At 34.0% G+C, this 24,348-nt stretch overlaps 1 protein-coding gene across 2 annotated transcripts; it reads right to left on the bottom strand.

Moving 5' to 3' along the window:
• Positions 1 to 11,854: 11,854 nt before the first annotated feature.
• On the bottom strand, positions 11,855 to 14,673 carry LOC107948404 (cyclin-D4-1). Of its 2 annotated transcripts, none has more exons than XM_016882938.2 (6): positions 14,054 to 14,673; positions 13,483 to 13,569; positions 13,258 to 13,356; positions 12,932 to 13,133; positions 12,698 to 12,843; positions 11,855 to 12,579 (listed from the first exon to the last, which is right to left on the bottom strand). In XM_016882938.2, exons 1-6 carry the CDS (start codon positions 14,402 to 14,404, stop codon positions 12,301 to 12,303), a joined length of 1,164 nt encoding a protein of 387 aa, XP_016738427.1. In that variant the 5' UTR covers positions 14,405 to 14,673; the 3' UTR covers positions 11,855 to 12,300. The 2 variants fall into 2 exon arrangements, with proteins under 2 accessions (XP_016738427.1, XP_016738428.1); XM_016882939.2 differs by having other exon boundaries at positions 12,698 to 12,819; positions 14,054 to 14,669.
• Between the last annotated feature and the right edge of the window lie 9,675 nt (positions 14,674 to 24,348).

Here is a 24,348-nt window from a genome sequence, read left to right as displayed (position 1 = left end):
AGAGGGAGTAAGCTTTACACTTAGTAACTCCATATGAAAATAATAAGCAATACGCCAACATGCTTCTCAAGGTAATACGACTATAATTACACCTTTACTTATTTTCTAGTCATGCTGTTTTTATTGAGTCATAGTTACTAATTTATTTATATCGGGAGCTAAAGAACTCCAAATTAAAATCTGCTAATTTTCCCTAAAACTAAACTCACGTAACTTCTTACCATAAAATTTTTATAATTTTTAGTCTAGCCAATAAGTACAGTTTATTCTTTAAAGTGACCCCTTTTTTGTTGTCTGATAGTTCCGACCCCTCTTCACTAAAAATTAATTATCTCATAATACGGGACTCGGATGATGTTCTCATCTATTTTTATTGAAAATAGACTCATTTAGGATAAATAATATAAATTATAACCAATAACTATTTTTTACAATTTCTAATTTTCTCAAATTATAACAGGGGATTTCGAAATCATTCTGACTCTATCTCACAATAATTTAAATATCTCATAATCTAATATTCATTTTCTTACACCATTTCTTCTATGTGAAACTAGACTCAATAAGATTTAATTTCATATTTTATTCAGCCTCAAATTCAATTTCCACAAATTTTGGTGAATTTTCAAATTTGAACTACAGCTATTATCCAAAACAGTTTTAGTACAAAAATGATGATGACTAAATTCATCACACCTTCATTTCTTTTAAATTAGAAATCTATGCGTTTATAAACATATATCTTAGTCCACAAAATTAGCACAACATCATTTCATAATACTCATAGACTTACCATTCATGGATTTCATCAATTGAGTTTTTGTACATACCTGTACTTATTCGTAACATAACTCAAATTCGTTCTCACCAATGACATACCTCATTGGGACCATCATCAAATCCTTTCTTGAATTACCTGTTGAACACTAGGAACACTAATGGATACACGGAAACTTGCACATAGTGCCATATAGGCAGCTAGAACCAACTCATAGCGCATAACGTATGTAGCTAAAGCTACCACATATTATGTAATGCTCGCATTTGAGCTACTCACAGGTCTGTACACAAAATCAGCACTCGAACCTCAAAGCATTAACATGATATGCTTGCTCGGTGAGTTACTCACAGGCCTGATCACATAGTCAGCACCCAGACCCACATTACATATATCACTTATCTCATGAACTCAGACTCAACTCATGAGTTCAGACCACTCAATTTCTCATGACTTACCTTTTGTATCCTATACTATTTCTGAGGTTCAAACAGGGTTTCTTGTCTAACTCAATGTCGTCGCACTTGCTCATAATGTCATTTATTCTTCCATCATACATTTCATACTTTCATGATAGTAATAAAACATTTAAATGTACATATTATCAAAGCATTAAAATATGCTACAACATCACATTATTTGCTTATTTACTTGTCGAATCTTCATTAAGAATATCTGTATAATCAATCATACAATTTATATAATAATAACAATGAAGCATTTAATATTCAATTATAACCTTGCATTGTTATTATCACACGAACTTACCTCGAATGAAAATTTCGGCCAATTATTTCATTTTAGTCCATAACCTCGTGCTTTTCGATTTAAGCTCAAATTCCGATTTTCTTGATCTATAATGATAAAATCCACTATTTTAATCATCATATTAACCAATACATTTCATAATTTATACTTTGGCAAAATAACCATTTTGCCCTTAGACTTTCACAAATTTAAGATTTTACCCTAAGACTCGTAAATCGATGTTTATCGAATTTCTTCACTACCCAAGCCTAGCTGAATTATTTTTATACTAGGAGCAGCCCACAATTCTCATTATTACTCATACTTATCACTCATTTTGCCATCTTTACAAAATGGTCCATTTTAAGTGTTTTCATGAAAATCTTTTCACAAAAGTTGTTTATTACACAACCATAACTCATTTTCTTCCATAAAAATTCAGCAAACAACATAAATACTCACATGAAAAAACCGTAAACTTTTAACCATTTTACAAAATAATCCCCCCATTAGCTAGCTTATGCTATAAGGGTCTCAAAAAACACAAAAATCAACAAAAATGACCATCAAAATGACTTACTAGTAAGGGTTGCAAGTGGCTGAAAATTTCAAGCTTCCATGGAGGTTTCTCCTTCAATATTTCGACAGAGAAAGGAAATGGAGAACAGAAATGACCACTTGTTTTATTTTATTAGTATTTGCTTTTTTCATCAAATACCAAACCATTACCAACTTTGACTATTTTGTCAATTCTTGTCCCCTATGGCTGGCCACCACTAATTTAAAAGCTTATTTGCACTTTAAAGACCCCCCAATTATAGTTCTCTAGCTATTTAACACATTTGGCTAGCAAAACAAAACTTTTGACCCTTATGCGATTTACTCTTTTTTTGTAATTAAGCTCACAATCGCTAAAATTAATTAACCAAAATTTTCATGTACTTTTATAATCATGCTATGACACATAAAATAATATAAAAAAATAATTTCTCTGACCTCAAAATAGTCCACTATCCCAACTAGGCCAAAAATCAGGATGTTACATTTTGATTTTGGCTTGTATAGGGACTTAAATATTTTGTTTAGTGTCTTGTTAGTTTAGCCACAAGGGTTGGCTCATATGATGGATGTGATATTCATTTTGTATAGGTCATTACTGTTGGCTAATATTGATTATTGTTAAATGCATTTGATGCAAATTTCTCATGGTTGTGGTTGTTTTGGTTGTATGTGTTATGCTTGGATTGGTTTGGTTGATGTTGTGTAGGTTGGTGTAAGTAAGGGTGGCAAAAAGGCTTGGTAAATAGACTTGTTTTTGTCCACACGGACGGACACACGAGCATGTGTCTAGACTGTATGTGACACACGGCTTGCCCCATGGGCGTGTAGTAAGGCCGTGGGTCCCCTGCACCTCAATTTTACAAGTCAATATGTATGGTAGTAAACACACGGGTAGAGACACGGCCGTGTGTCTCAACCGTGTGGAGGACACGGCCTAACACACGGGCGTGTGCCTTGGCCGTGTGCCCTTAATTGGTTGATGACGTTAGAAACAGAATGTCAAGATTTTTATACACGAGCTGAGACACGGGCGTGTCATGGCCGTGTGAAGGACACGGGCCATGGACACGGGCATGTGCTAGGCCGTGCGAAAACCCTTGTAGGTTCGAATCGAAAAATAAATCCACACGAGTTAGGGACACGAGCGTGTCCAGATATGCCCAGGCCATGTGAGCTACACGGGCATTCAGCACAATTATGTTAAGACGACAGACGGGCATGTCATTGTTCCACACAGGCGTGTGCCCTGTTTACTTTGAAATTTTTCAAAGTTTTCTAAAGTACTCAGTTAAGTCTCGAATCTTTTTCGAAGCGTGTTTTGGGCCTCGCGGGCTCGTATTAGGGACCTTATGTTCGGTTTTTAAAAATTTTTAATTTGGACAAAAATTTATGGCATGGAAATATTTGTAAGCATGTGTTTAAGTACGGTAACACCTCGTATCGTGTTCCGGCGTTAAACTCGGGTAAGGGGTGTTACATAAAGTATGTGAAATATGAAATTGGCAAATTAAGAAATAAGAAAATATGAAATAATTAACAACTACAATGGAAGTTTGCATCAATAATAGGTTTGAGATTAAATTTGGATATGAAGAATGGCATTGTGTCGTGTTGCTTACTCGATATACTTTACATAATGAAATACTAGCACTCACTTTGTTGGCGAATAGGTTAAATGTATTTGCATATTAAATTATCATAATATTATTATGTCAAGTAAGTAACTATTGAGTTTGTATGAGCTTACTAAGTATTCTAAATATTTATTCCTAGACTGCTTTTGTCTTATAAATTTTGAAACGTTTAGAGCTCGTTGATTGGATCAACAAGAAGTTCACACTATCTGTCGGACATTGTAGTAGACTCCTAATTTTTTTGTTTGGTCTAAGTGGCATGTATATAATCGTTTGGTTTATTGTAAATAATCTTGGTAAACCTTGAAGGCGATTATTTTAAGTTTCATGATGTATGATAATAAATTGAAGTTCAATTCTATTATGTACTGCGTTTTAAGTCTGTGGAGCTCATTGCTGTGTGAGGTGTTCGTAGAATAGTCCGCCATTTGTTTTTAGTGTCTGCAAGAGATGCCCCAAATTAGACGTTTGCCTTATTTTCAAAATAGTTGTATCTGTGAAATAATCTGCAGTTTCGTCATTTGAATTTCTCTGTATAGTTGAATGATCTGCCATCTATTAGTCCTCGACCTAATCCGCCATGTATGTTAAAAGTACGTAAATGTTTTGAGTTTCGCATGGTAACCTCCTGTAGCTCAGGTTTGACAACCAGATCGAGTAAGGGATGTTACAATATCCATACCACTAAATACAAAAACTCAAGTCTTTGCATTTTATAAGTAGCATAACAAAATATCACATATTCAATGAAACTTAAGCACATATTTAGTATCATCAAAACTTCAAATGTCATGAAATGCAAATCATCATAAACATCACATTCTCCCATTATATTTTTTATTTTTATTAAGCTATAACACATAAACAAATTATGGAAATAAAAGCAATGAAACAACAAATTTGGACTTAATACTTACTGAGTTGTGCTTAGAACTCCTTTGCTTGTCAAGAATGTTTTTTGAAAACCTCACTCGCTCTCAAACTCCCTAAATATCTATCCTGCAATAAGAAAAGCGTGTTATCGATGACCATTTTAATGAATTTCATAAACATTAAGTAATAGATAAAGAAAATAGCACCTCAATATTTTTCCAGGTATTTATTGTCGATGAAGCAATATGATGTGTACAGTTCATGCGTTTTGGGGAACAACTGTCCAGCGAACCACGCACAACGGTTGGCAAACAACAATAAGACATACAAATGCAATGAAAAAATGATGGGGAATGGGGTGGGCTCGACTATGAAGAACACGACGAGGAAGAGTGTTCAGAGATGAAGAAAATGACGGGGAAGAGGGGTTTGAAGATGAAGAAATCGATGGGGAAGGGGGTTTGGCGATGAAGAAATCAACGGGAAAATGTAGGTTTAGGGCTAGGAAAATTGACAAGGAAGGGGGTTCGGGGATGGGATAACAGACGGGGAAAAGGGTTTCGAGATAAGAAAATCGATAGGGAAAGCGGTTAGACGATGAAGAAACCAACGAGGAAGGATCCGAAAACGATAAGGAACGCCCCTATCCGTTGATGAAGAAACGTAGGCAATGATTAAGGTTTGAACCGACAGACGATGAAAGGGCAAAAAACGATAAGAAAAACGGTCGAAAATGATGAGGAATGTTGTCAATTACTGATGAATAATCGCAGATGACGATAGCAGCGACTAGTGTCACGGGGCTAGACCTTTCGTTTCGCAATCCGTGCAGCCTTAGGCGATTTGCTCATCCAAACTCGCCCAAGTCAGCCTTTACTCGAATGAGGATTCCTTAAGAACTCCTCCAAGGCACCAACTCGTATATAGCGGAAGCAAACTTATGCCAAAAGAAGCTTAAAAGAACAACAGAAAGCCACAGAAAAGATCGCACACAAGGTGTTTGAGTAAATGCTCTCAGAACTCTATTACTTTTAAGAATTCTCAAATACAATGGATGATTTACAAGTGAGAGGGAGGCTCTCTATTTATACTTGAGCTCTCCCAAAATCGATGGACAAGATACATTTACATCGACGGATGAGATTAACCATATCCCATGATTTAAGGGATTTACAAGATATTGCCAAATCAAATCCTATCTAATCTTACAAGATATGATTCTCTCTATCTTTGAAGATTAGTTGCCTAAGTTGCCATATCTTCGCTATCGGGCCAACCAGGCTTCAATTTGACAGGCTTCTCTATCAGTTCCTTGAATTGGGCCAGCTCTCGTGGGCTAAATGATCCCTATCTTATCGACAGACCTACATGGGGCGCATCTTGTGCCATGGTCACGGGCCTTGCACTCTGACCCGTGACATTCTCCCCCACCCATTCTCGCAACGCCTTCGTTGCGACTTCTGAATGGCACTGACTTGATTCACCTTGGGTCCCTCTTGTTGCCTTGGCTTCCTCCCTACTCGCTTCCCAATCGGGTTGTCCCTTCTTCCGAACTTTTTGCCTCGGCTTCCGTCTCCTCTTATCTTGAATCGTCGTACTCGTTGGTACATCTCGTTGGCAAGAAGTCTTCGTACTAACTTGCCCCAATTTTGACTTGTTCCCTTTTGAACCGTCTTGATTCTCACACCTTGGCTTCGTGTTGCCCATAGTCCCTCGGCTTCCTTGCTTATGAACTTTGAAAGGGCCCTTACGACCTTGCCAAGCCAACAAGTCAGAATTTAAAACACTATCAAAGTGTACGCAATGTACCTTACTCACAGCATTTACTCGTCCCGACTATTTCTGCATCACTTCTTTTCCCTCGAAGTCCGATGTACCACCCACCTTTCCCATAGGTGTCGGCTCCACAGTCGAATCTGCAAGCTTCATATCAATCGTTTGCGCCACTAACACTTCCGAATGGCTTTTTGTAACATCTTGTTCTATCGAGTAAATGTTCCTCCCATACGAAACATCCTCGACTAGTTGGATTGATGACAAAACCTTTGTCCCAACCTTCATATCTCGATACACTGGCACAACAATCTTTGATAATGGACCAGTGACAATATGAATTTGATCAGCCCATGGATACAGAACCGTCTGAATCCTGTCAAGGAAGTTTAAGCCAAGCACATAATCATAATCATCTAGTTGGATTACCTCGAATTCTTCCTTGCCCTTCCATTCGCCGATTTGTAGTTCCACCTCACGAACTACTCCAACAGTTGGGCCCTCCTCGGAATTTATCGTCTTGATCTTCCTATTCGATTTCTTAATCGAGAGACCAAGTTTCTTCGCAGCCTTCTCCGATATGAATAAATCCGATGCTCCCGTATCAATCAGAGCACTCCCATTTCGACCTGCAATGTTGATGTCTACGAACATCAACCCTTCCCTACCATTCCTTTTCTTCGGGAAGAGAATCATCGAATTGACCCTCGATGCCTTTTTCTCAATAGGCTTTTCCTCTTCCGGCTCATCACTTTTCTTGATAGCCGTAAACGTAGATACTTTTGGGCAGTCCCTCTTCATGTGCGGTCCATTACAAAAGTAGCACCTCAACTTTCCCCTCTTTTCTTTCGGGCTATTGGGTCTTCTTTTCCCATTTCGTGGTTTCCTACTACCACCATCGCTGCCACTACTGCTGCCATAATAGATACGTCCCTCTTCATCTTCCTCATGGTGCCCACCATTTCCCCTCCCATTGGGCTTGGAAGATTCGAACCTATCTTTTCTCGGAACAAGTTCCACTAGGGACTCTGCCACCAGCATGGCAGTGGTTAGTTCTTGAACTCCACGACGTTGCAATTCTTGCTTCGCCCATGGTTTAAGCCCATCCGTAAAAGAGAAAAAGGCCTCCTTTTCACTCAAATCTGAAATTTGAAGCATGAGTTCACTGAACTCCCGCACATACTCCCTAACCGTGCCTCGTTGCGTAAGCCGCCGCAACTTTGCTCGAGCTTCATTCTCAGCATATTCGGGGTAGAACTGTGCCTTAAACTCCTTTTGGAACTCCTTCCAAGTCCCAATCTCAGTCCCACCACGTTTCACATCAGTGGACCTACGTCGCCACCATAACAAAGCAACGTCAGTAAAATACATAGCAACAGTGTTTACCTTTGCGACATCATCCTCGATGCCCATCGCACGGAAGTATTGCTCCATGGCCCAAAGAAAATTGTCCACCTCACTTGCGGACCTTGCCCCTTTAAACACTTTCGGTTTGGGCACATCCATTGCTTGTTGCTTCGGCTTCGAAGCCAACATCCCACTACCTATGGCAGCCTTGAAAACCTTGAGCTCCCCCTTAAGCTCATTGATCATCTCGAGCTCCCCCTTAAGCTCGCTGATCTCCTCCTTCAACGCTGTTACCATAGCCTCGAGAGCATCATCCTTACTAGCCAGCTTAATTTCCGAGGAACCGATAGTATCCAACACATATTCCTTAAGCTGCTCTTGCATAGTTTGCAACCCATCATGAACACTATCACCGACATCATCAATCCTCTCTTTGACATCCCCCATGGATTCCTTGAGAGTGACGACTCGATCCTCCAAAGCCGACAACAAGTCCCTTGATCGACTTACTTTCCTGGCCCTTCCTCGGGTCTCCATTGGCTCATTCTGCCCAACGACTTCTTTCGACATCCCAACAGTGCCTTCGAACCAACAGCTCGGATACCACTTGGTTCGAACCCTAGCTCGGATACCACTTGTCACAGGGCTAGACCTTTCGTTTCGCAATCCGTGCGGCCTTAGGCAATTTGCTCGTCCAAACTCGCCCAAGTCAGCCTTTACTCGAATGAGGATTCCTTAAGAACTCCTCCAAGGCACCAACTCGTATAGCGGAAGCAAACTTATGCCAAAAGAAGCTTAAAAAAACAACAGAAAGCCACAGAAAAGATCGCACACAAGGTGTTTGAGTAAATGCTCTCAGAACTCTATTACTTTTAAGAATTCTCAAATACAATGGATGATTTACAAGTGAGGGGGAGGCTCTCTATTTATACTTGAGCTCTCCCAAAACCGACGGACAAGATACATTTACATCGACGGATGAGATTAACCATATCCCATGATTTAAGGGATTTACAAGATATTGCCAAATCAAATCCTATCTAGTCTTACAAGATATGATTCTCTCTATCTTTGAAGATTAGTTACCAAAGTTGCCTAAGTTGCCATATCTTCGCTATCGGGCCAACCAGGCTTTAATTTGACAGGCTTCTCTATCAGTTCCTTGAATCGGGCCAGCTCTCGTGGGCTAAATGATCCCCATCTTATCGACAGACCTCCATGGGGTGCATCTTGTGCCATAGTCACGGGCCTTGCACTCTGACCCGTGACACTAGCCTATTATTTAAATGGAAGAAGAAACAACGGGGAATGGCAGTGGGGGTCAGCGATGATGATCGACAAGAGGGGATTTAGTGTTCTTTTTCTTGCTTAAGGTGTTTTTTCACCGATTCCAGAGTCTGTGCTATTTTGAAGATCGGTAACCAAGTAATGCTGATTTCCTATTTTTTAAACTTTTTTTATTCAAAAGTTGGGATTACATTGTTACATAATGTAACAGCTCACATTTTTTGAGCTTTTCCAAAGCTTATATTAATTTTTTTTTTAAGAGCTTATGGTAGAATTTCTCCCATATTGAAAAATAGCGTTGTTTATACCATTGGGATCCCTTCCCTTAATGGCATTGTCAGTTGCAAATTTAGGGAATTTTTTGTTTGCTTAACATAAACATAATTGATCATGCTTAGCTGTAGTTAATCGGTCAAAGCTTACTTTATTTTACCCTTTTATGCTCTGTTGCTTTTAATGGCGACAGCTTTTTGAGTTTCAGTTTTAAGTTAAAGGGTGCACTCATTGGATGGAAAATTCATTATATTTCTCCCGATAAAAGTACAACAGAATCTGAGTGGATACTTTTTGGAGTTCTTGATATTTTCACTATTATTTTTTCTACTAAAACCCAGTTTAATCCTGCCATAAAGCACATGGAGAGTATTGGTATCACTTCTGTTTGTGTGATATAGGAATTATATATATATATATACACACATGTATAAAGACAAACCTTAGTGATTCCTTTTTTCCATCCTATGAATAATATATAGATAGATAGATAGCTTTTCATATTCTCCTACATATTCAATCGGTACTATATTACAATATTAGATCATTTCAAAAAATATTTGGGTTAAAAGAGATCTAGGAAAAGTTATTTCTTTTGTTAAAAAAGAAAGTCAAGTTTGATAAAAACGTTTTAAAATTTAAATCTCAAATCTGTTGATAACTATATACATTATTTTGATTTAAAATTTATGCGTACAATTTAATTACTAACATGCTAAAAGCAAATTTTGAATGCAACAAATCAATATGTCAGAGCATGTTATTAATTAATAGCTCAAGAATAAAACTTGAAAAGATCCATATTTTGTCTTTAACAAATACATTGTCATTAGGTAATATTCCCGTCAAGGAGAGAAAATTTCTCTCATTTATTAAATATTATATATAAAAATATGTACCATATTTTTTTTAAAAAAAATTTATAAGTATTTGTTTGAACAATCACAAAGTATAAAATTAAATCATTATTGTATAGATAAAATAAAAATTGAAAAAAAATGTATAATCAAATAATTACTGTTCAAATTAAAATAATTTAAATTAAAATTAATTAACATAACTAAAATTCACACATAGTAACAATATATCATAAAATTCAAAAACTCACATGTATAATTACAAATAATGGATCTTGAATCTTTACTAGCTGTCCCAAAGACTCATTAAATGCAAATAGTTTGCGAAGAAAAAAGGCTTTTTAATCTTATCCATTAACAGCTTTCGTTTATCTGATGATTAGTTAGCTTTAATAAATTATGTGGCTTTTCTGCTGAGAGAAAAACTTAACGGAACCTGAGAAATTGATTATGAAGATGATAAAAGGCATATGTGACTGAAATATTCAGAATTAGTTAGAATTAAATTTTGAGCTCAATTGATAAAATTAATTAGTATAATATCTAATAGCGTTTTTTTATTATTATCTATATATTTTACCAATATAATATATTAAATTTTTGGTTTCACAAATTAAAAACATACCATAGCTAATTTGTTTTAAATATACTTGTACAACTCCAACATTATTTCTGTTTCTTTCCTCTACTTTCATCATTATTTCGTAATACTAGATTAATGACATATTAATAAAAATTATTTAATAAATATATTTATTAAAAATTCACATAAAATTAATTAAAACATAATTATTTATCATGCATTATATTTTGAGTTCAAATTTTATTATCATCATATCTTTATTAATCATTATATAAAAGGACAAAAATTCTTCTAAAAATATAAAGTAAATTATATATATAATATTTTATAATTTTTATAATTGAGTTGATGTAGAATTATGATATCAGTTCACTAAAACACAAATATTTTTAGGGTAAATTTATCATTAGCCACTAAACTATGAATTTTTTTTTGTTTTAGTCACTTAACTAAAAAAGTTATAATTTGGTCATTGAACTATTCAATATTAAATCATTGGGCTGTTAAAATTAATACTATATAACTTTCTTTATTCGCAAAGTATACACCAATCGAAAGCTCTCTTTTCCCTTCTCTTCTGCAATTTAATTTTTTTCATAAAATAGCTTTAGATGTCACAGATATGCAAATCAAATTTCAAACAGCTTTTTTTCAATCTCCAACAGTCGCAGTCAAATCAACTTGAATTTAAGTTATGTTATTTTATTTGTTAATGTGTATTAATCTATCGTATCAATCGTTAAATCGTCACTTGAAGCTCGTTGGCAAAACTTAAAAAAAAAATTTAACAATCCAATAACTTAAATAAAATTTTTTGAGTAGTTTAATAACTTAAATAAAAACTTTCTAATTGTTTTATGATTAAATTACAAGTAATCTCTTAATTAAATCACCATAATCCGAACTTACATATAATTTAATAAATATAAATAAACACAACTCCAAGAAACCAAAGAAAAAATGTTGTCTGGGGCCCACCTACCTGTTGACACATTAAGGGGCCTATTTCGATCCCGATACCAACCAAACATCGACACGGTCTCGTGTTTGAGGTCAGCATTTTGATTTCGTTCGTAAATTCAGTTACACTCAATTATCATCTGAATTACAAAAAATAATAACTCATTAAACAGAACTTAGATATTCTTAATCCACTTCCAAATCTTTTATCTTCGACTTAATCTTTTCGAAATTCGTCCTTACTTTACTCAACAACAAATAATAGTAATTAGAAAAAAGCTATAATATTTCCTTTTAATTTTTTTGAACTAAATAATATTTCCTTGTTAAAGACTAAAACAACACCGTTCACTTCTGCCTGTGATACCTATAGCTGTAATTTGAGGGAGCTTGATTTATATAGACAGCTGGTGACAACCATTGTTTCCCCTCTTCTTAAATTAGTTCACGCTTTTAGCATTGAAGAACTTGGAAATCATTTTCAACTTTTTTTTTCCTTCTGTATTTTCCCATTTCTCACTCTTCTCTTTGAGCTCCAAAACCACACCAAAGTTCCAATTCAACCAAATTGATTTTGCACTAATTTTTTTTCTTAAAAGTGTGAAAAAGGAAGGGTAAATTCGCATGTCATGACTTGAAACCGTGTTCGGAAGCTTTGTTGTTGTTATCGTCGTGGTCTTGTTTCCTCCTTCTAATGTCTGGACTAGAATGTGATGAATTTGCACATGAGCCAACTGTTATTTCATCACTTTTATAGCTCAGGCATGCAGCAGCATCCAACACCCCAATGGGGCTTTGGGGCACAGTGGAAGCTGAGTGTTGAGTTGCCACATTAGCAGTTTTAGCAGCAGCCCCATTAATGAATGTCAAATCTTTCATCAGTTCAACACACTTCAAAACTCTACCCTGCAAAAACCAATAATAATAATAATAATAATAAAAGCGCACATATTTTCACTGCGTCGTAATAGTAAAAGTGGATCAAAAACCAATATCTTCTAGTTGTTTACTTGTTATTTTTTACCTTTCCTACAAAGGCGAAAGATGAAACTGCCTTGTCAATGGATAATGTTTGCATATCTCCTGAAACAGAAATAGCTATTGCTGCAGCAATTTCAGAAGGCCTGAATTCCAAGAAGTCAATACCTGCATCCATTTCCCAACAAAACACTGCCTCATTTTCAGACCCCCATTAATCCTCAAACAATGAAAATGCAACAACAAAAAAATAACATAAATTGAACACTGAGATAGAAACCTTTGATTGTGCTCAATATCAGTTGCAATGATCTGGATATTGACATTGACGATGGATATTGATCATTACAAATTTTACTCAGAAAGTAGTCAATGAAGGAACAAGGAGTGATCACTTGCGTTTTCCACTTCAATGTGCTTAAAACCAAGACTTCCATTCTGTATACCGTTTTAGCTTCAAACACAATCTTTGGTTCTACCACCTGCACACCAAATCAACAAAATCAATAACTTCATACTGACGGGGAGGGGGGGGGAGGAAGAGAGCAAGTGATCAACATTCATAGCCAAATCAAATCAAATCTAATCTAAAATGTTATAAACCACCTGCAAATCTACAGATAGAGGCACTTTTGTCTCCTCCATTTTGGCTGCAATTGATAAACAAGCAACAGCAAGCAATTGCACGGTCCATGTTTTACCTCTCTGTGTCATGTTAGCCCGAAACATAGAGAAACAAAATCAAGGATATAAAACAAACAAAGAATAAGTAGCTATGATGATGATGTAAGAAAAGAAAGAATCAAAGTTGATGCTAAGTTGTGAACTTACAGGTAAGTCATAAACTGAAAGGAACCGATCCAAGTAGTTAATGGATAGGCAAAGACTCAAAGGTCCAAAACCGTAATAAGCAGAGGCCTGTTGATAAAAAATGAAAGATCAAGTCAAAGATAATTTTACTTTTTTTCATAATCATCTGTGAGATCATCATTCATGACACATTATCACTGAGGATTAAGCCAAACACAGAGTCCAGTTTAGTACTATGAAAAATACAGAATGAAAAGGGAAAACAGAGAAAGATAACACAATTCGATTTATGGTTTCAATTAATGAAGAAAAAAAGTAAAGAAAGAACTAAGAATAAACTTTAGAACAAAATTCCAAGATGGCTTGGAAATTGATTGATCCAAAAATAAAACTGAACATAAAAAATAAAACACACACACACACACACAATGTGATAGTTTTAATGAGAAAAGACTATTCTGCCGTGAAACCAGTTAAACATTTAAGTAATGCTCAGGAGAAAAAAACAATGATCAAATGGATCAAACAAGGGGAAAAAAACCCAATAATTTTATTTGAATAAAAACTGATTAAATTTAAAAAAAAAAGGGACCTTCCAAATCCAATCAAGAGCCTCTTTCCTAACACTCAAGTCCAAATCCCCACTTCTCAGTCTCTTGAGATAATCATCTTCAGGCAAATGCTCCACCTCCTTTTCAACCATCTCTTTGATTCGATCATCACTTTGTATTGCAAAACGAGAACTACCCATCAAATAAGTTGATCTGTTGTTTATGAAAAAAGGGTCTTGTTGATTAAAGATTTGGTTTTTAAGGTGGTGGTCACAATCAGGGGAAACCCCAAACTCCTTTATGGCATTACAATCAAGATCATCATCAAAGCAAGAACTTGCGTTCTCCGAACAGAGAAGATTTGAGGCTGAACAATCAAGATTTTCTTCCATTTTCAAGAGAGGGGCCTAAAAGGTGAGGTATATTATAAAACCTCGAAAAAAAAACTACTTAATTCATCAAGGTAAAAGCTTTGTGTACAAAAGGGTTTATCAGTGGCTTGTGGGGAAGTGCATTTTGTTCATTATACGATAAAGCCAAAAAGAGAGAGTGAAAGAGAGTGGGGCTTAAGAGAGACTGTTTTAATGAGAGAAGCTGGGGAAGACAACTTGTATTTAGTGTAAAAGGAGAAATCAGTGTAAGAGGAGAGGGCTGCCATAACAATGAAAAGATATACAAAGGAAAACCATATAATTAAATGAAAAAATACAATAAATAATTAAATATGTAAGGAACTTACAATGATAAACCATGTTTATATGGCTAAGCTTGTATTTTTCTCTTTTAGTTAAGCTTGTAGTTTGATGTAAACATTGGTTATTTAATTAATTTAAAATATCATTATTAGTGTAAAAGAATTATTACCTTTTTCATTATAATATAATTACACTTTTTTAAAAAAAAAAGGAAAGACATTTCATTTTTTGCCCATTACCCACCAAGCTGAAATGCTGAGACAGTGGAAATAATTGTATTTCAATGGACAACAAGAATTTGTGTCTACTCTTAAACATGTTATATTAACTGCATTTAGATAATTATATTATATTAACTGCATTTAGATAATTATATTTATACATATTATATCATTTGTTTAAATATCATATTTATATATTCTCCTGTGGTAGCTAAATTCGGTGAAAATAGCAAGACAATGAAAAGGAAAACAGCAATTTCAATGGACAAATAGAATTTGTGTTTGTGTAAATTGGCCGTGGTACTTTTGCCACTATTTTATTTTTGATAATGTACAATCCACATCATATTATAGATGATGAAAATATTTTACTACATTAAGATCCAAAGATTAAGAATATGTTTCTATGTGTCTAAAAAAATGTCTTTTTAGTTATTTGAAATTAATATATTTTTTCAAACAAAAATTGACGTTGCTAATAACAGAATAACAATCATGATAATCTTAAAACATATCTCTTTAACGTTTAAGAGACAATTACGTTAAAAAAAACGTTTAAAAGACAATTATCTATAATAATTAAAAAAATGATAGAATTTTTTTAAAAAAATTTAATATATATTTTTAATTTTAAAATAGGGAAAGGGATTGGGGAATAGCCATGGACGTATAGGGCAGTGGACCACGGCAAAATTCATGTTGAATTAATAGTATATTACTTATGAATCAAATTTAACTAATAAAATTTAATTTTTTAAATTTGAAAAATATATTTTATCGTTTAAAATACATATGTATAGTTAAATAATAATAAAAATGGAACTAGAATATTTTAGACTTAAATGGCAGTAAATTTAATTAATCGAATGAAGAATCCTATCTTAATTAAATTCACAACAACCCTAATGATATTCCAGCCAAATTTAAAAATTTCTTCCCATAAATTTCATTCTCACACTTGTGTTTTTATACTTCAAACCCCATTAAAAGAGAGAGGAAGAAAGAGTTACAAAAAGAGAAAAAAAAAGAAAAAAAAAAGACAAAGAAAAGAGCATGCTTCCCAAGTTGCAGATTCAGTAAAGAGTAAATGTGGAAGAAATGGGAGAATGAAACAGCCCATGCATTGAGTTTAATTTCATAATATTTATTTAATTAATAAATATTATATTATAATTATACATAATAAAGGCCAGCTTTCATCAAATGCTTTAAGCATCCCTCGGTTCCCCTCAATCATTGTACTAAAAAAGACATGCAAAAATAGCAAATGTCCTTGAATTCAAGCCCTTTTCCATCTTGAATTCTGATATAAAAAATATCTATGGAATTGTGGAAAGTTGTTAGATCATCATAACATTATGGTAGTGTACATGCTGTGTATGTATAGTTATTGCGTAATAATTGAATTTAAAATATTTTATATTTATACGAATTTTGAAATATTAATAATTTATATTACATAAAATTTAAAATTTAGTATCATGTTATTGTTTCATTTCGGACCCTATTTTACTCTTTCACGTCATGTGTTTTAATTATTTTCTATATATATATATATAATTTGTATCGTGTAACTATATTAAATCTAATATTACCAATTTATTCATCTATTCATTTTCTAGTTAATTTGGATTCTATTTTTCTCTACCGCGCAATTTTTATTCCTTCTCCTCTCATAATTTAAATAATTGAATTTGTTCAACTTTATATTAAATTAGTATGAATAGCTTTGCGTTGTGTTAATTATTTATTATTAATTATTTTTAGGTTAAATTATAAAGTAAGTATTTGAATATTAAAATAAACTTTGAGAGTACTTTTTATATTTAATATTTAATATTTAAAATTTTTATTTTTATTTTTAGAAATTTAGTCCCTCTATTTTTTAAATTTAAAAATTCATATTCAATTGTTAACACCATTTCACTAGTGTAGCATTTTGAATTTTAAAAAATTCACTTAATAATTATGTAATAAAAAAAGGCATTGCAGTGGACTTGAATTTAATAAATAATTTTAATGGTATTAATAACTCTTAAAAGTTAGATTAGCATTTTAATCAAAACAAAGTATTTGAGCTAATCAATAACATAATAAAAAATTGAGGCACCAAATTATGTTAAAAAGTTGAAAGTATAAAGATTGAATCTTAAATTTGAGTGTAACACAGAAATCAAAATTGAAATTTGACTATTATTATATAATATAATATTTGAGTGTACGATAAGGACTAAAATTAGAATTTCACCATTTTCTATAAAATGCAAAAAAAAATGAGATGTTATTCCACGTGTTAGCATGAGGAAGGTCTTCTTATGTCACGAGACTAGAACTTTAATCTCGCAATCTATGTGGCATTAGGTGATTTCTTAGGTTCAAATCTGCCTAAGCCAGCCAAACTCCCGCAAAGTAAGAATTCTCTATAGAAATTCTTCAAGGCACTGAAAATATTGTGGAAGCAAATCAAAACGAAAGAGAAACGAAAGAACAGAAAATACATAAGAAAGCAAAGCATGCGAAATGTTTGAGTAAATGCTCTCATAGTATTCTATTACTCTAGAAATAATACAAAGAATAAGATGGTTACAAATGAGAGGCCTCTATTTACAGTTGAGCTCCCCCGAAAACAACGATACAGATTGAGTTACATCAACGATTGAGATTAAAGCTCATCTACAATTGAGATTTTTAAAGGATTGACTCAATCTTTTAAGATTCAATCCCTTAAGATTACAAAATCAAATATTATTAGATTACATACCTTCTAAGATTAATTTTCCTATTTACCATGGCAGCTCTAATTTTCCATAAGTGTTTTACTTGGCCACCAAGGATTAAAGTAAAGGGGCTTCTCTTCATATTCCACGAATTGAGCCAGTTCAAGTGGGTTGAATGAGCCTCATTTAATCAATTGACGTCCATGAGGCACTCTGTGCATATTCGTCATGAGCTTTGATCCATAACTTGTGACATTCTCTGTAACACCCTGATTTTGGGCCTTGTCGGAACAGTGATTTTGGGACCACAAATCCGACGATGAAAATTTTATTTTTATTATATTTTTATGGTCTACGATTTCACGGAATAATTTTGTGAAAATTTCGTTTGAAAATTTTGACATTCGGGCACTTAATTTAGCCAAAAGGACTAAATCGTAAAAAGTGAAAAAGTTGAGTTCTACATACTAGAGTTGTGACAGCCCTAATTTGACCCTAGTCGGAATGTGGTTTCGGGACCACAAAACCGAGTCATAAAATTTAGTTAAAATTTTATTTGCATATCTTATATGTGTGATAGTACTTGTATAAAAATTTGATGTTTTAATTTTATCTTAGGAATGTGAATTTTGCTTGAAAGGATCTAGTTGAGAGACTTAGAAAATTATGATAGGTAAATAAGTAAGGACCAAATAGTATTAAAATAGGAAAGTTTGGGTTTGCATGTCAAAGTGCCCAATTCATGTTAAGTGGCCGGCCAAGCATGGTTCCATTCCTCCAAGTTTATGTTGTTTATTATTTAATATTGGTAAGTAAATTAGAATAAATTAAAGAAAGGAATTAAAAAGGAAAAAGATGAATAAAATAAGGGAGGAAGAAGGAGTGTTCATCCTTTTCCTTGTTACAATTGCCGTGAGTAAAGAAAACAAAGGTGAAGGAAGGCTCATCTTCCATCTTCTTCATTTGCCGAAATTGAGAAAGGAAAGATTGAAAAAAAAGGAAACCAAGGCATTCGGCCATGGCTATTTCAATGGAAAGGTATGCGTTGTGATTTTTATTCTAATTGATACTGAGATTTAGTTGATATGGGTATAGTCTAGTTAACCCATGGCAAAATTCATGGATTCATTGTTGGGAGAAAAGAATGGAAGTTGCCGTATGTATGGGTATGTATGTACTTTGGAAAGGAGATTTTTGTGTCATTGAGTTCTTGTTGTTATGTGTGTATGTGCATGAGTATTCGGCCATGCTATAGAATTCATGTTGCAAAATGATTAATGCTTAACGTGATATATAATTGTACTTGTGAATGAACTTGAGAATATCTAAATTATTGGTTGGAGGTGCCGAATGTGGTCTTGGATGAGTTTTAAAGAATAAAAATTTAGGTGACTAGAGGTCAAGGACATTCGGTCAAAGGCTTGTGTGCTAGCAAAATCGGCCTAAATGTCGTTTTGATGTGTTGAATTGAGTAAGCTAGATGTTGGAACACATAAGGATTCGGCCTTCTAAAACAATAGAGATAAGTGTATGAAAGGCTAAGTTTAAGTAGTAAGGCCGAATAGGTTGTAGATAAGGCACTTGTGAGTTCTTGGCCAAGCAATTGACAAATTAAATTAGAGTTCTTGTGACGTATAATGTCAAGTCTAACTTGGTATATTTGGCCACCTAATTAAGTACATCGGTGGTGTTGAATTTAATCTTACACATTCGGCCATATGGGGTAAAAATGGGTCGAGTGTTCATGAGATAAAATTTTGTGATTTGATGAATTATAGGTGATAGTATAGATATACATATTCGGCCATCACTTGGGAGCTTATGTGATGTTGAGTTTAAAATTAGCAAGGTGATTGCCGAATGTCCAAGTATGCATATGCATGTGTGATTAGATTATTGAAAGTATGGTAATTGCATAAGGTTATTAGCCGAATAGCTAAGAACATGAGGTAGCAAGATAAAAATTTTACCATGCCGTTCCGTATGTCATAAAATCATTAAAATGTGAATACCAATATATGTAGCAAAGCGGTTGAATGAGTTAATTTATTTGTTTAAGCTCAAGATCCTAAAGGAGAGGCGTCCAACAAGGGGAAATCGAAGGTCATCGAGTAGCCGACTTGGAATTATTTTACCCAATATAAGGTAAGTCACCAAGCATATATTTTGTATTGATCTAAATAGACATAATGTCTATGTAATTATGCCGAATGGAATGATAAATTTATATACATGTATGCATGTGGTGATGAAAGTGTTGAATGAAAAGAAAAGAGGTGAGATGTATTGAGTTGTTGATCTCGGCACTAAGTGTGTGGGTATAAACATTTATGATCATGAGATTGGCACTAAGTGTGCGGGTTTAAATTGTACAGCACTAAGTGTGCGAGTTTGATTATATAGCACTAAGTGTGCGAGTTGATTATATAGCACTGAGTGTGCGGACTTAATATATATTTTTGAATCACTATGGACACTAAGTGTGTGACATTATTGAGTTGATCACGGACAGCGGATCGGGTAAGTACCTTGAGTTCATGGCTAATAGGCGCTATGTTTATATTTGGAGTTGAGCTTGGTAAGTTTGAACCTATGTGACAATTATAATTGAAGTCACGTACATAAGATTTATCATGGAATAGGTGAAAGGTCGTTTAGTTGTATGATTGTAACGAAAATAAAATGATGTATGAAAATGCCTCAAATATCCTATTGATTAGTATATGGAATGTGAATGCATGACTTGGTATGAGATTGAACCGATAGGTCTAAGGAACTATGGTATGGTTCGGTATGGATGGAGTAACTAGCCTCGTTCCATTTTGTTTCCTCTTGTGATAATGTTATTAATGGATGGTAGTGCATTGCTTATGACTTACTGAGTTATATACTGACTCGGTGTTTCCTTGTCACCTATTTTAGGTTTCTTGGACTCGTCTCTTTTTGCGTGATCGGGCCGTCATCGAAGTCATCACACCGGCTAGCAACTTTGGGTATCTTCTTTTTAGTCGGTCTAGGAGAACATTTCGGCATGTATAGGCTAATATGTTTTGTTGAAATTTGGTATGTAAACTTTTAGCCATGCGAAAATGGCATAAATGTTCGGTTGGATTTGGTTCTATAATGTTAGGTCGTAAGTCTTGGTAATTCGATTTTTATGCCATATGTCATGGTTGATTATTTTTGGTGTTAAAATTCATGATACGGCAATAGTGTAGTAGGGAGATGTTTGACAATGATTAGCCTTTGGCATGGCTAGTCATGATCATAATTTGTGATATGTATGATGAATTACTAGTTAGATCAAGGAGAAATCACGAAATAGGCATAGTTGCTTTAGTAACAGATGCTGGCAGCAGCAGTGACGTGAGATTGAAAAATCACAAAAAATAGTAGGAGTGGAATTAATCAATGAATAAATTATGTAATCGAAGCTCGATGAGTCTATTTTCATATAGAAGAAACGAAACGACCATATGAGCTGTATGTTAGGAGATAATTAAACTCTTGTGAAACAGGGCCAGAGCGATTTCTGGATTCCCTGTTCCGACTTTGGAAATTCATTATAAATTAACCAGAGATAATTAGAAGTCATGCCATATGTGCATAGATTCCCCTTTGAGTCTAGTTTCTATAGAAACAAACGACATCAGTATTGAATCCCTGTACAGGGAGATATCCAAGTCGTAATGCGCAAAGGTCAGTGTAGTCGATCCCTGTAACATGGGAGACTTTGACTAATAAACTGTACTAATTGGCCCAACCAAAAATTCTAGAAAAAAATATGTAGATGGGAGTATGAGTCTAGTTTCAGGGAAAATTTACGGAACTGGATTTCGAGTTTCAGAACTCAAGATATGATTTTTAAAGCAACTAGTACGCAGATTGGCAGCTTGGGAAATTTTTTAATAAGTGGTTTGAAGTCTGTTAACACCTCGTGTTCGACTCCGGCGACGGTCTCGGGCTCGGGGTGTTACAAGAGGTGTCCAATTGTTATGAAATTTTAAATTTAGGGTCCTTAAATGGTAATTAGACCATTGGTTAATTTTTGGAAAAAAATAGACATGAAATGGGTGTAATAAAATATTTTTAAGTTAGGGGTATTTTGGTAAACTAATAATTAAAAGAATTAAAAAGGAAAATAAGCCAAATTAGCTATCATCTTCTTCATTCAATCGTTTCTACCAGCAGCAGCCATGGTTAAGCTTTGTTCAAACTCCCAAGCTCGATTGTAAGTGCTCCTTAGCCCCGTTTTTAAAGTTCTTTTCATTTTTTAAATCCCGGTAACTTGGTTAAGCTTATTCTAGCAATAATTTAACCTAGGGTTTATATTTGGAAAAATACCCATATGTGAAATGTGTTTATTTTGATGTTTTATGGTAGAATATGAAGCTTGAAATTGTGCTAAACAACTTTTACTAAGCGATTTTACGTGAAAACGAGTAAAGCGACATAATCGGTAAAAATACCTAATGTTCATAAGTACATGTTAGAGTGTGAATTTGATGTTGCTATAGAAGGGAAAAATTATCAGCGTGTCATAAAACATAAGAAAATAGAATGAAGTGTAATTTACGAGCCTAGGGGAAAAATGTAATTTTGACAAAGTTTAGGGGCAAAATTATATGATTTTGGGTCAATTTGAATAATTTGAGTCCTAATTAGGCTATATTTGTAATGATAGAGCAAGGAAAATTAAAATTCGGGATAAAATCGGGAAAATACCAACTTGTGGAAAAAATGGTAAAAATGGTCGTTTTCGTATACGAGGTAAGTTCGTGTGTTAATAATAATGCAATACCATACTTGAATTGTAATTTTCTATTGTTATGGCATAAATTGTATGATTTAATATGTTTAGGAGAAGTTGGTGGATGGTGTATATGATATGGAAAATGTGATGATTGTTGTGTCATGTGAAATTGAATGGCAAATTATTGTTACATGAATTGAATGTTAAATTACTATTACATGGGATGTATGAATTACTACACGGTTGTACCTGATGAGATTTCGACAAGTTTGTACGTAAATAATTTATCAATTCTTTTTATTTTATTTTATTTTGTTATCATATGAAATGTGGCTGCATATAGAATGATTATTTGTTGTAAATTACAAATTGAAAAAGGACTATGAATAAATTTGTAACATGTTGGCAAGTGAGGAATTTCCCGGTTGACCCTTCAGAATAGAAACGATACGAATGATCTATTGTGAGGTTACGTGTGTAGTACTAAGTGCAGGCTACTACGTGTATCGGATAATTGGTCGTATGTGTAGTACTAAGTGTTGGCTACGATGCGTACCCGATAACTTTGATCACGTGTGTAGTACTAAGTGCAGGCTACTACGTGTACCGTATAATTGGTCGCATGTGTAGTACTAAGTGCAGGCTACTATGCGTACCAGATAACCCTGTCTACAAGTGTGAAAATATGTGCAGGCAACTGAGTATCAGTTATTATTCCGAAGAGTTCAACGGGAAAATCGATTAAGTAAAAATACATATGAACATGATTATATGATGAATAAGTGCAGGTATATGTTTATGAAAATTATGAGCAATGTGCTCGATATTTGAGTGAACTTCGATAAGACAAAATGGATTAAGTGAAATTATGTAAGAGTGAATTTTAGTAGTAAAACAATGTTGGACAGTAGCAATTGCGTGACTTTGAAAATTCACTAAAAATTGTGTAAGTTGGATTGAATTTCAAAAAAAATGAATTAAAGATTAATGAGTCTATTTTCATATAAAAGAAATAGGGGGAGCAAAAGAGTTCTATATTATGTGATATTCTAATTTTTGTGAGACAGTGTCAGAATGAATTCTAGATCCCCTATTTTGACTTGGAAAAATCATTAAAAATTGCAAAAAAATAATTATGGGTTATAATTTATATTAATATAACCCTCAATGAGTCTACTTTCAGGAGGAATGGATAGGAACATCATCCGAGTCCCGAAATATGAGATAAATAATTTTTAGTTATGAGAGGTCAGAACTGTTGGACAGCAAAACAGGGGAATCTTTAATAAATAAACTGTACTAATTGGCTAAACCAAAAACTTTGGAAATTTTATGGGAGAAAGGTATATGAGTCTATTTCCAAGGAAAATTAACGAAACTAAATTTGGAGTTTTGCAGCTCCAGATATGAATGATTTAGTAACTGTAACTCGATAAAATAGCTTAACTTGAACATGTGTAATTGTACAATTATAGTGTTTTATCTTGAAAAGCATGTTAGTAATTGCTTATTAATTTCATATGGACTTACTAAGCATAAAGCTTACCCATCCTCTCCATTTCTTTAGTATTGGCAAGTCGGCTCGGGGTTGGAGTTCGTCGGAGGCAAAATCACACTATCAAACTATCATTTTTGGGAGAATTAATTCAAATATTAGAAATATCAAGTGAGTGGCATGTATAGGAAGTTGGTTTGTGATATTTATTATTATTATGACTTTGAACATACGTATTAGTCTGCATTGAGTTATCGTATATGATCATGAGATGTGGTCCTTATCCATTATGGTTTATAAGTTTAATTAATCATGCCATGTCCTATGTTTTGATGTGATGACATATTTAACTTTGTTTGTTATACATGATTGGTAATACATCAGGTAAGTTAAATGCAGGCCAGTGGATTATGAATTAAATGGAAATGAGTAATGTTGCCTTGAATATGGATGTT

Source organism: Gossypium hirsutum, chromosome A12 (genome assembly GCF_007990345.1).
Source record: "Gossypium hirsutum isolate 1008001.06 chromosome A12, Gossypium_hirsutum_v2.1, whole genome shotgun sequence".
Taxonomy (NCBI): domain Eukaryota; kingdom Viridiplantae; phylum Streptophyta; class Magnoliopsida; order Malvales; family Malvaceae; genus Gossypium; species Gossypium hirsutum.
This window is presented reverse-complemented; position numbering and strand designations above follow the sequence as displayed.

Excerpts from the sequence above, each read along its gene's own strand:
- LOC107948404 (XM_016882938.2), bottom strand. The coding sequence starts at position 14,404 with ATGGAAGAAAATCTTGATTGTTCAGCCTCAAATCTTCTCTGTTCGGAG. Across the intron at positions 13,134-13,257 it reads CTCTATCTGTAGATTTGCAG|GTGGTAGAACCAAAGATTGT; the intron begins GTGGTTTATAAC and ends TTTGGTGTGCAG. Across the intron at positions 12,844-12,931 it reads GATATTGAGCACAATCAAAG|TGTTTTGTTGGGAAATGGAT; the intron begins GTTTCTATCTCA and ends AAAATGAGGCAG.